General features: G+C 41.1%; 1 protein-coding gene across 1 annotated transcript in view; it reads right to left on the bottom strand.

The window, feature by feature from the left end:
- Positions 1-12,606, bottom strand: part of LOC132396189 (telomerase-binding protein EST1A-like) — a 259,324-nt gene that overhangs the window by 217,578 nt on the left and 29,140 nt on the right. Inside the window, exon 2 of the mRNA XM_059973746.1 lies at positions 7,272-7,431. Coding sequence (XP_059829729.1) covers positions 7,272-7,330 — 59 coding nt within the window. The 5' untranslated portion in view covers positions 7,331-7,431. The remainder of the gene's footprint in view (positions 1-7,271; positions 7,432-12,606) is intronic.

The following is a 12,606-nucleotide window of genomic DNA, read 5'->3' as shown; positions in this document are numbered from 1 at the left end:
CCTGCCCAGCTTATTCAGATCTTTCCTGGAGTTGGGGGACCAGAACTGCACACACGATACTCTGGATGTACGGTCTCATCAACTACTCGTGCAGCTGTAACATGTCATCTCAACTTCTGTGCTCAATGCCCTAATCAATGAAGCTCACCTCTGTTGTCACTTTAACAGAACTAGTTACCTGTACCTCTTGGTCTCTCTGTCCACAATATTCTCCTGGGGCCTACCATTTACTTTGCAAGTCCTGCCCAGGTTTAACTTCCTAAAATGCAATACCTCAGACTTGTCCATTAAATCCCACTTGACTTTCCTTGGTCTACTTCCTTAGTTGGTCATGTCTTATATTGAAATCTCAGAAGACCCTCACTGTCCACTACTACACCAAATTTGATGTCACCACGTTAACCTTGTAGAGGTATCCAAAATCCTGAGGGTGAATTATTGCAATTTTTTGCAGCATAGAGGCATATAAAATTAAAGGACAACCAGTAGGTTTCAGTAAGAGAGGAAAGGTTTAAAAGGGGTCCCGTAGGGCAATGATTTGCAAATGAAGGGAGCTGGATAGATGGAACAACCTGCCAGGGGAAAGGTACAGGTGGATACAATTACAATGGCAGGTGCCTAGATAGGAAAAATATAGACAATAGACATATACATGAATAGGAAATGCTTAGACAATCGGCAGCTATTGTACATGGACAGTGAAGTTTTAGACAATGGGCAATAAGTAAATGAATAGGAAAGGCTTAGACAATGGACAGGTACACGGATAGGAAAGGTTTAGACAATAGGCAGATACTGTACAGGATAACGAAAGGTTTAGACAATAGAAAATTTTATATTAAAAAGCTTGAGCATATAGATATTGAGAAAGAGAAAGTGCTGGAGCTTTTAAAAAGTATCAAGGTGGATAAGTCTCTGGGACCAGATGAGATGTATCCCAGGCGACTGTGGGAGGCGAGGGAGGAGATTGCTGAGCCTCTGGTGATGATCTTTGCATCATCAATGGGGACGGGAGAGGTTCCGGAGGATTGTAGGCTTGTGGATGTTGTTCAAGAAAGGGAGTAGAGATAGCCCAGGAAATTATACACCAGTGAGTCTTACTTTAGTGGTTGGTAAGTTGATGGAGAAGATCCTGAAAGGCAGGATTTACGCAACATTTGGAGAGGCATAATATGATTAGGAATAGTTAGCACAGCTTTGTCAAAGGCAGGTCGTGCCTTACGAGCTTGATTGAATTTTTTGAGGATATGACTACACACATTGATGAAGGTAGAGCAGTAGATATACTGTATATGGATTTCAGCAAGGCATTTGAAAAGGTACCCCATGAAAGGCTTATTGAGAAAGTGAGGAGGCATGGGATCCAAGGGGACTTTGCTTTGTGGATCCAGAACTGGCTTGCCCACTGAAAGCAAAGAGTTGTTGTACACAGGTCATATTCTGCATGGAGGTCGGTGACCAGTGGTGTGCCTCAGGGATCTGTTCTGGGACCCCTTCTCTTTGTGATTTTTATAAATGACCTGGATGAGGAAGTGGAGGGATGGGTTAGTAAATATGCTGATGACACAAAGCTTGGGGGTGTTGATAGTATGGAGGGCTGTCAGAGGTTACAGCGGGATATCAATAGGATGCAAAACTGGGCTGAGAAGTGGCAGATGCAGTTCATCCCAGATAAGTGTGAAGTGGTTCATTTTGGTAGGTCAAATATGATGGCAGAATATAGTATTAATGGTAAGACTCTTGGCAGTGTAGAGGATCAGAGGGATCTTGGGGTCTGAGTCCATTGGACACTCAAAGCTGCTGTGCAAGTTGTCTCTGTAGTTAAGAAGGTATACAGTGCATTGGCCTTCATCTAATATGAGGTAATGTTACAGTTATATAGGACACTGGTCAGACCCCACATTTGGAGTACTGCACTCAGTTCTGGTCACTTCAGTACAGGAAGGGTGCAGAGGAGATTTACAAGGATGTTGCCTGAATTGGGGAGCATGCCTTATGAGAATAGGTTGAGTGAACTCAGCCTTTTCTCCTTGGAGTGACAGGGGATGAGAGGTGACCTGACAGAGGTGTATAAGATGATGAGAGGCATTGACTGTGTGGATAGTCAGAGGCTTTTTCCCAGGGCTGAAATGGCTGTCACAAGAGGGCACAGGTTTGAGGTGCTTGGGAGTAGGTACAGAAGAGATGTCAGGGGTAAGTTTTTTTACGCAGAGTGGTGAGTACATGAAATGGGTTGCCAGCAATGGTGGTGGAGGTAGATATGATAGGGTCTTTTAAGAGACTCCTGGATAGGTACATGGAGCTTGGGAAAATAGAGGGCTATACGTAACCCTAGGTAATTATAAGTGTATGTTAGGCACAGCATTGTGGGCCGAAGGGCCTGTATTGTGCTGTAAGTTTTCTATGTTTCTAGACAGATAGATGGATAGGAAAGGTTTAGACAATGGGCAGATACAGTACGTGGATGGGAAAGATTTAAACAATAGACAGGTATTGTACATTGATAGGAAAGGTTCACACAATGGGAAGATACATGGATAGGAAAGGTTTAGACAATAGACATATATGGATACGAAAGGTTTAGACAATGGACAAGTATATGGATATGAAAGGTTTAGTCAACGGATGGATACTATGCATGGATAGGAAAGGTTTAGACAATGAACAGTTACATAGATAGGAAAGGTATAGACAATGGACAGTTACATATATAGGAAAGGTATAGACAATGGATGGATATAATACATAGATAGGAAAGGTATAGACAATGGACAGTTACATAGATAAGAAAGGTATAGACAATGGATGGATATAATACATAATAGGAAAGGTATAGACAATGGACAGTTACATAGATAGGAAAGGTATAGACAATGGACAGTTACATAGATAAGAAAGGTATAGACAATGGATGGATATAATACATAGATAGGAAAGGTATAGACAATGGACAGTTACATAGATAGGAAAGGTATAGACAATGGACAGTTACATAGATAGGAAAGGTATAGACAATGGACAGTTACATAGATAGGAAAGGTATAGACAATGGACAGTTACATAGATAGGAAAGGTATAGACAATGGACAGTTACATAGATAGGAAAGGTATAGACAATGGACAGTTACATAGATAAGAAAGGTATAGACAATGGATGGATATAATACATAGATAGGAAAGGTATAGACAATGGATGGATATAATACATAGATAGGAAAGATATAGACAATGGATGGATATAATACATAGATAGGAAAGGTATAGACAATGGACAGTTACATAGATAAGAAAGGTATAGACAATGGATGGATATAATACATAGATAGGAAAGGTATAGACAATGGACAGTTACATAGATAGGAAAGGTATAGACAATGGACAGTTACATAGATAGGAAAGGTATAGACAATGGACAGTTACATAGATAAGAAAGGTATAGACAATGGATGGATATAATACATAGATAGGAAAGGTATAGACAATGGACAGTTACATAGATAGGAAAGGTATAGACAATGGACAGTTACATAGATAGGAAAGGTATAGACAATGGACAGTTACATAGGTAGGAAAGGTATAGACAATGGACAGTTACATAGATAAGAAAGGTATAGACAATGGACAGTTACATAGATAGGAAAGGTATAGACAATGGATGGATATAATACATAGATAGGAAAGGTATAGACAATGGACAGTTACATAGATAGGAAAGGTATAGACAATGGACAGTTACATAGATAGGAAAGGTATAGACAATGGACAGTTACATAGATAGGAAAGGTATAGACAATGGACAGTTACATAGATAAGAAAGGTATAGACAATGGACAGTTACATGGATAAGAAAGGTATAGACAATGGACAGTTACATAGATAGGAAAGGTATAGACAATGGACAGTTACATAGATAGGAAAGGTATAGACAATGGACAGTTACATAGATAGGAAAGGTATAGACAATGGACAGTTACATAGATAGGAAAGGTATAGACAATGGACAGTTACATGGATGAGAAAGGTATAGACAATGGACAGTTACATGGATGGGAAAGGTATAGACAATGGATGGATATAGTACATAGATAGGAAAGGTATAGACAATGGATGGATATAGTACATGGATAGGAAAGGTATAGACAATGGACAGTTACATGTTTAGGAAAGGTGCAGACAATGAACAGGTACTGTACGTGGCGAAGAAAAGTTTAGAGGGATTATGTTAGAAACCTTATGTTATTAATCTGAGTCTGGAAGCCATGTTAGAAGAATGCGACCAGAAGTGTCCCAATCAGTCACAGTGAATGAGAAGACAGCTTGGGTCAGAAACTCTGAAAACTACTCCATAAGCCCATCAGCTCAGTTAAAGCACAAACATGATCTGACAAAGAAACTGAGTGCTGAATGGAAAGCCAAGGGGCATTGAACTGATTTTTAAACTCAACATATTAACCTGGCTCTCAAACCATAGAATCATAGAACATTACAGCACAGAAACAGGCCTTTTGGCCCTTCTTGGCTGTGCTGAACCATTTCTCTGCCTGGTCCCACTGACCTGCACCTAGCCCATATCCCTCCATACACCTCTCATCCATGTACCTGTCTTTCTTAAATGTTCAAAGTGAGTCCGCATTTACAACTTCATCTGGCAGCTCATTCCACACTCCCACCACACTTTGTGTGAAGAAGCCCCCCTCCAATGTTCCCTTTAAACTTTTCCCCTTCACCCTTAACCCATGACCTGTTTTTTTTCTCGCCACAATGGAAAAAGTCTGCTTGCATTCACTCTATCTATACGCATCATAATTTTATATACCTCTATCAAGTCTCCCCTCATTCTTCTATGCTCCGGGGAATAAAGTCCTAACTTATTCAAACTTTCTCTGTAACTCAGTTTCTCAAGTCCTGGCAACATCCTTGTAAACCTTCCCTGCACTCTTTCAACCTTATTAATATCCTTCCTGTAATTTGGTGACCAAAACTGCACACAGTACTCCAAATCAGGCCTCACCAATGCCTTATACAACCTCACCATAATATTCCAACTCTTATACTCAATACTTTGATTTATAAAGGCCAATGTACCAAAAGCTCTCTTTACTACCCTAGCTACCTGTGTCACCACTTTTAGGGAATTTTGTATCTGTATTCCTAGATCCTTCTGTTCTACTCCACTCCTCAGTGCCCTACCATTTACCTTGTATGTTCTACCTTGGTTTGTCTTTCCAAAGTGCAATACCTCACACTTGTCTGTATTAAACTCCACCTGCCATTTTTCAGCCCATTTTTCCAGCTGGTCCAGATCCCTCTGCAAGCTTTGAAAACCTTCCTCACTGTCCACTACACCTCCAATCTTTGTATCATCAGCAAATTTGCTGATCCAATTTACCACATTATCATCCAGATCATTGATATAGATGACAAATAACAATGGACCCAGCACTGATCCCTGTGGCACACCACTAGTCACAGGCCTCCACTCCGAGAAGCAATCCTCCACTACCACTCTCTGACTTCTCCCATTGAGCCAATGTCTAATCCAATTTACTACCTCACTAAGTATACCTAGAGACCGAATCTTCCTAACTAACCTTCCTTGTGGGACCTTGTCAAAGGCCTTACTGAAGTCCATGTAGACGACATCCATTGCCTTCCATTCATCCACTTCCCTTGTAACCTCCTCAAAAAACTCTAATAGATTTGTTAAACATGACCTGCCATGCACAAAACCATGTTGACTCTCCCTAACAAGTCCTTGTCTATCTAAATACTTGTAGATCCTATCTCTTAGTACTCCTTCCAATAATTTACCTACTACTGATGTCAAATTTACTGGCCCATAATTTCCTGGATTACTTTTAGAGCCTTTTTTAAACCACAGAACCACATGAGCTATCCTCTAATCCTCCTGCACCTCACCCATAGATACCGACATTTTAAATATATCTGCCAGGGCCCCTACAATTTCAACACTAGTCTCCTTCAAGGTCCGAGGGAATGCCCTGTCAGGTCCTGGGGAATTATCTATACCGATTTGCCTCAAGATAGCAAGCACCTCCTCCTCTTCAATCTGTATAGGTTCCATGAACTCACTACTTGTTTGCCTTATTTCCATTGACTCCATGCCAGTTTCTTTAGTAAATACAGACACAAAAAACCCATTTAAGATCCCCCTCCAATTTCTTTTGGTTCCATACATAGCTGACCACTCTGATCTTCAAGAGGACCAATTTTATCCCTTACTATCCTTTTGCTCTTAATATACCTGTAGAAGCTCTTTGGATTATCCTTCACCTTGACTACTATTGAGAAATATACCTGAAATATAATCACTATGTACTAGCTATTTACTATACAATGTAATCACTCCTATGTACTGAATATTACTATGTATTATTTTACTAGAGACATTTTACTATGTATTGTTTTACTAGATACCATGTATTCTCTTAGCTACATACTATGGCAGTTAAAGAACATCTGTTTATCTTTAGCAGCACTAATTAGCTGAAATGCACCCCATATATTATACAGTAGAATGGCTTATGAAGAGATAACGGTGGCAGACAGGATGGTATGAACAGGAAATGTAATGTGAGGGAGGTTAAGGGAGGCTGACTGAGAAACAACCGTGGCTAGGAATGAGGCCCAAGATGTGAACTGGAAAGAAATACTGGTGGCGCACCAAGAGCTAGGCAAGAGCGATTGATTAGTTAATGTACAGAAGATATGCAACTAAAAATTGATTGGGTATGCTGATAAAACCGAAATGTAACTGAGATAAGAAATCACTATAAAGAATGCTGTACACCGGAGCTCGGTGGGCTTTCGGTGACAAGTTCATTGATTGCCTCAGCCTTTGTTTGCAAATAAAGGTTTAAACTTCTCGAAGAATTGTCTGCGTCTCCTGGTCATTTCAAGTAACCACGACACTACCAAAGCTACCTCATGTCTTCTTTTAACCCTCCTGATTTCTTTCTTAAATACTTTTTTGCACTTTTTATACTTCTCAAGTACCTTATTTGCTCCCTGTTTCCTATACATGTCATACATTTCTCTCTCTTCTTCTTTATCAGAGTTCCAATATCCCCAGAGAACCAAGGTTCCTTATTCTTATTCACTTTGCCTTTAATCCTGACCAGAACATACAAACTCTGCACTCTCAAAATTTCTCCTTTGAAGGCCTCCCACTTACCAATACCCAAACATCAGAGAGCGAATAAACAAATATTCTCTGTTCTGCAGTGTAAGGAGAGATTAAAACAACGTACTCCTTTGACAGAATGAGCGAGTTTGGTGGTGGGTTCCATTCATCCGGGTGGCCCAGCATCCAGTCAGACCACACCTTCACACTGGGAAGCAGCTCCTTCAAGTCAACGCTGAAAGCTGACACTTTGATATCATCTTCCTCCTCCGCCTCACTCGAGTGGGCTGTGTGGAAATAAATAGTACATTGTATGTAGCTTGTGAAAGTACCAGTGCTCTATATTCATAGAATTATAGTGTCAGAGTCATACAGCGTTGAAATCAAACCTTTGCATCAATACGACCATGGTGACCAAAGATCTAACTGGAGCAAGTCCCATCTACCCGTGTCTGACTCATTTCTCTCTAATCCAGGGGATCCCAACCGCAGGCGCCCTGCATAAATCCACAGGAGTATAAGACCATAAGATATAGGAGAACCTTTAAGGAATCCTGCACAAGGACTCACAAATACCATGGCACCTTAGTTTTTTGTATTTTCTCTCCATTTTGCAAATAGTCAACTCTTTCATTTCTTCTTCCAAAATGTGTCACCATACACTTCCCGAAACTATTCCATTTACCATTTCTTTGCCAATTCTCCTAATCTGTCTGAATCCTCCTGTAGCCTTTCTACTTCCTCAAAACTAACTGCCCCTACACCTATCTTAATATCATCTGCAAACTTTGCAACAAATCCATCAACTCCATCATCCAAATCACTGACATATAACATAAAAAGAATTGGTCCCAACAAAATTCCTTGTGGGACACCACTGGTCACCAGCAGCCAGCGAGAAAAGGCTCCTCTTATGCCCACTCTTTGCCTGCTGCCAATCAGACATTGCTTTATCCATGCCAGTTCCTTTCCTGTAATACAATGGGCTCATTGCTTGTTAAGCAACCTTATGCATGGCACTTTGTCAAAGGCCTTCTAAGAATCCAGGTGCACAGCATCAACCGATTCTCCTTTGTCTATTCTGCTTGTTATTTCTTCAAAGAATTCCAACAGATTTGTCAGGCAAGACTTTCCCTTGAGGAAACCGTGCTAATACAACCTATTTTATCATCTTCCTCCAAGTACCCTGAGATCTCAACCTTAACAATCAACTCCAACATCTTCCCACTTGCCTATAGTTTCCTTTCTTCTACCTCTCTCCCTTCTTGAAGAATGGAGTGGCATTTACAATTTTCCCGTCTTCCAAAACCATTCCAGAATCTACTGATACTTGAAAAATCATTACTAATGCTTCCACAATCTCTTCAGCCACTCCTTTCAGAACCCTGAGGTGTACATCATCTGGTCCAGGTGACTTATCCACCTTCACAACTTTTGTTTCCCAAGAATTTTCTCTCTAGTAATGGTAACTTCACACACTTCATGCCCCCAACACTTGGAATTTCCACCATCCTGCAGGTGTCATCCACTGTAAAGACTGATGCAAAATCTTTGTTCAGTTTGTCTGTTACTTTGTTCTCCCCCATCCACTGCCTCCACCATTGTTTTCCAGCGGTTTGATATCCACTCTCGTCTTCTACACTTTATGTATCTAAAGGAACTTTTGGTATCCTCTTTAATATCATTGGCTAGCTTATTCCTTTCGTATTCCATCTTTACTTTCTTAATCACTTCTTAGTTACCTTCTGTTGGTTATTAAGAACTTCCCAATCCTCTAACTTCCCACTAATTGCTGAACTATTATATGCCCACTCTTTGGCTTTTACTTCTCTTGTTAGCCACAGTTGTGACAGCTTTCCTTTAGAATACTTCTTCTTCTTTCAGACGTATACATCCTGTGCCTTCCAAATTGCTTCCACAAATTCCAGCCATTGCTGCTCTGCCATAAACCCAGCCAGCATTCTTTTCCTATTAGTTCTAGCCAACTCCTGTCTCATGCGTCTGTAGTTCCCTCTACTTCACTGTAACACTGATACATCTGACTTTAGCTTCTCCTTCTCAAACTTCAGGGTGAATTCGATCATATTCATGATCACTTGCCCCTAAGGGCTCTTTTACTTTAAGCTCTCTAATCAGTTCTGATTTATTGCACAACACCCAATCCAGAATAGCAGATCCTCTCGTGGGCTCAACCATGAGCTGCTCTAAAAAGCCATCTTATGGACACTCTAGCTATTCCCCCTCCTGCAATTCTGCACCAACCTGATGTTCCCAATTGAAGTCCACCATGAGTATTGTAACATTGCCCTTTTGGCATCAATTTTCTATCTCCCATAGTAACTTGTTGGCCACATCCTTACTATTGTTTGGGCATCTGTACACAACTCCCATCAGGGTCTTTTTACCCTTGCAGTTCCTTAGCTCTATCCACAATGATTCAACCACTTCCGACCCTATGTCATCTTTCTAATGATTTGATTTCATTATTTTTTTAACCAAAGAAGCAACACCTCCCCCCTCTGCATTCCTGCATATCTTTTCGATACAATATGTCTCCTTGGACATTAAGCTCCCAACTATAAGCTTCTTTCAGCCATGATTCAGTGATGACTACAAAATCATACTTGCCAACCTGTAACTATACTGCAAGTTCATCTCACAAACAAGAGAAAATCTGCAGACTCTGGAAATCAGAGCAACACAGACACAATGCTGGAGGAACTCAGCAGGCCAGGAAGCACCTATGGAGAAGAGTACAGTTGACGATCCGGCTCAAAATGTTGACTGTACTTTTTTCCATAGATGCTTCCAGACCTGCTGAATTTCTCCAGCATTCTGTGCATGCTACAAGTCCATCTACCTTATTCCGTATACTGCATGCATGAGGATACAATATCTTCAGTCCTGCATTCACCCTTTTCGATTTTATCCGCCTTTTACATTGCAGCTCATCCTGTTGACTGCAATCTTGCCCTGTCAACAGCCTCTCCTCACTACACATTGCCTCTGTTTATAAACCAGCTGCCTCATGTTCAGCACTATTATCCACCTTTCCTATGATACTTCTTGCAGTTTAATATATGCAGCTCAGTTGCAATATGCTCAACCTAATTTTGTCTGCCTCCACAAAATTTCCACCAACTATTCTGGCACTCTGGTTCCCCTCCCCCTGCAACTCTAGGTTTAAAACCCACTGTGCATCATTAACAATCCTTCTCACTAGGATATTAGACCCCTCCAGTTCAAGTGCAAACTGTCCCTTCTGTACAGGTCCCACCTTCCCTGGAAGAAAGCCCAATGATCCAAAAATCTTATCCCCCGCCCCCCCCCCCAAAACCAACTGCTTAGCCACGTATTAAACTGTATAATCTGGCCTCATTAGCACGTGGCACAGGTACCAGTCCTAAGATCATAACCCTGGAGGCCCTGCCCTTTAACTTTAATGATATTGGTCCATGAAATTATTTTAAACTTTGTAATCGTACCCACCTCTACCAACTGGGTATGGATACCTCCTTCCCTCTGGGTGGAAATGTGGTTCTTCATTCATTTTTAATTTATACCATCTAGATTTGGACTCCCCTACCCCGGAAAAAAAAACACTGTGAATGTTCACCTTATCTACACCTCTCATGATTTTATAAACCTCCATCAGGTAGATTCTGTCTCTCAGAAATGCTTCCATTGATGTTAGGCTCAATGGTCTGAGTTTCAGTGGTCTTAAGGAACAATATATCACGTATTGATGTATGATACAAATCATCATTTATCATTATTTTGGAATACTAGTCCATAAATCCTTGGAAGCTGCGTCACAGATAGATGGGGTCGTAAAGAAAACTTTTGACATATTGACGTTTACAAATCAAAGTACTGAGTACAGGAGATGGGATATTAATGTTGAAGTTGTATAAGATGTTGGTGAGGCCTAATATGGAGTACTGTGTGCAGTTTTGGTCACCTACCTACAGGAAAGATATTGTTAAAATTGAATGAGTACACTGAAAGTTTACAAGGTTGTTGTCAGGATTCGAAGACCTGAGTTATAGGGGATGGTTGAATAGGTTAGGACTATATTCTTTGGAATGTAGAAGACTGAGAGTCAATTTGATAGAGGTATACAAAATTATGAGGGGTATAGATAAATACATGCACTCATTTTACACATCCCCAATACGTCTAATAGGCAGAATTTTGCTACAACCCAAACCACCATTCACTGGCCTTGAACGATTCCCTACCCTTTGACCTACTTGTCCATTCTGATCTACGCTAACTCCAGTGGCTGGCATTAGATACATATCCCATCCAAGAACCTGTCCAAAACCTTTTCCTCCACCACCTCTACTGGCAGATCATTCCAAACAACTGCAACCCTTCAACGTGTGTCCCCTTATTCTGGACTCGCCTGCCCTGGGAGAAAGATTTGGACTAATGATCCTATCGATGTTCTGATAATTTTATGAACCTCTGTAAGGTCACTCCACAGCCTCAAACATTCCAATAAGAATCAACGGATCATCCCAGCCTAACCAATCTCTTCTTACAACTGAAAAGACCTAACTACAGGCAACATCCTGATAAATTGTTGCTGTATTCTCTCTATCACTACCACCTCTTTCATGTAGTGTGGTGACCAGAACCGAACACATTATTCCCAGTGCATCTAGCAACTCAATGTTTTCTACCAATGTAAATAAACCCCAGCTCCTATACTCGATCCTTTGACTTATGGAAGTAAGCATAAGGACTGTCTGTTCCTCCAACCTTTCCACCTTACGTCACCACTCTCAGTGAAGTTGCATCCAAGGTATCTCTCTAATTCAATGCTCCTAAGGTCACTGTCATTTACTCTATATGTCCACCTGAAGTTAACTTCCCAAAGTTTATTACCTAACACTTGCCTGAATTTCTTAAGGCTGTTACAACCTTGAGGGTAATGGGGATAAGCTTCCACCATCTATTAAATGCTCCCAATGGCATCCAACTTAAAAAGTCCAGCTCCTGGCCATCATGTGTGACTTCTAAGCCCAATAGAACCGTTTTTACTGACAGGAGAAGGCACAAAGGTGGGTTACTGGCACCATTAAACCATAGCTTTGTGCAGATGGGGCTCGTTAGCTGTGGTTGGTAGCTCACCTAGGAGAAGGAAAACTCTGCTATCAAACTTCTGCTGCCTTGTGGCTATACCCACTCATGGGGAAGTCTTCAGGAGTAAATCCCAAGCAAAGAATCTGGAGATGGAGTCCCTAAGGCAGTTTCACATTGAGTTCAATGCTGACTGGCAATTCCTACGAAGCTGCTGGTGACAAACTGTATCGGTCAGTGCCGTTCCTGTGGATCCATCAAATGCGTGCAAAATAGGAGCTTACTACATGAACAGCAGCTCGTTCTCTGTATTTTACTGCCCTGGCTTGCATACCTAGATAGCTGGGATGCAACATGGTTGATGCTGACCAACG

The sequence above is a fragment of the Hypanus sabinus genome, chromosome 6 (genome assembly GCF_030144855.1).
Source record: "Hypanus sabinus isolate sHypSab1 chromosome 6, sHypSab1.hap1, whole genome shotgun sequence".
In the NCBI taxonomy this organism is placed as follows: domain Eukaryota; kingdom Metazoa; phylum Chordata; class Chondrichthyes; order Myliobatiformes; family Dasyatidae; genus Hypanus; species Hypanus sabinus.
Note: the sequence above shows the minus strand (reverse complement) of the source record. Positions and strands in the feature narration are given on the sequence as shown.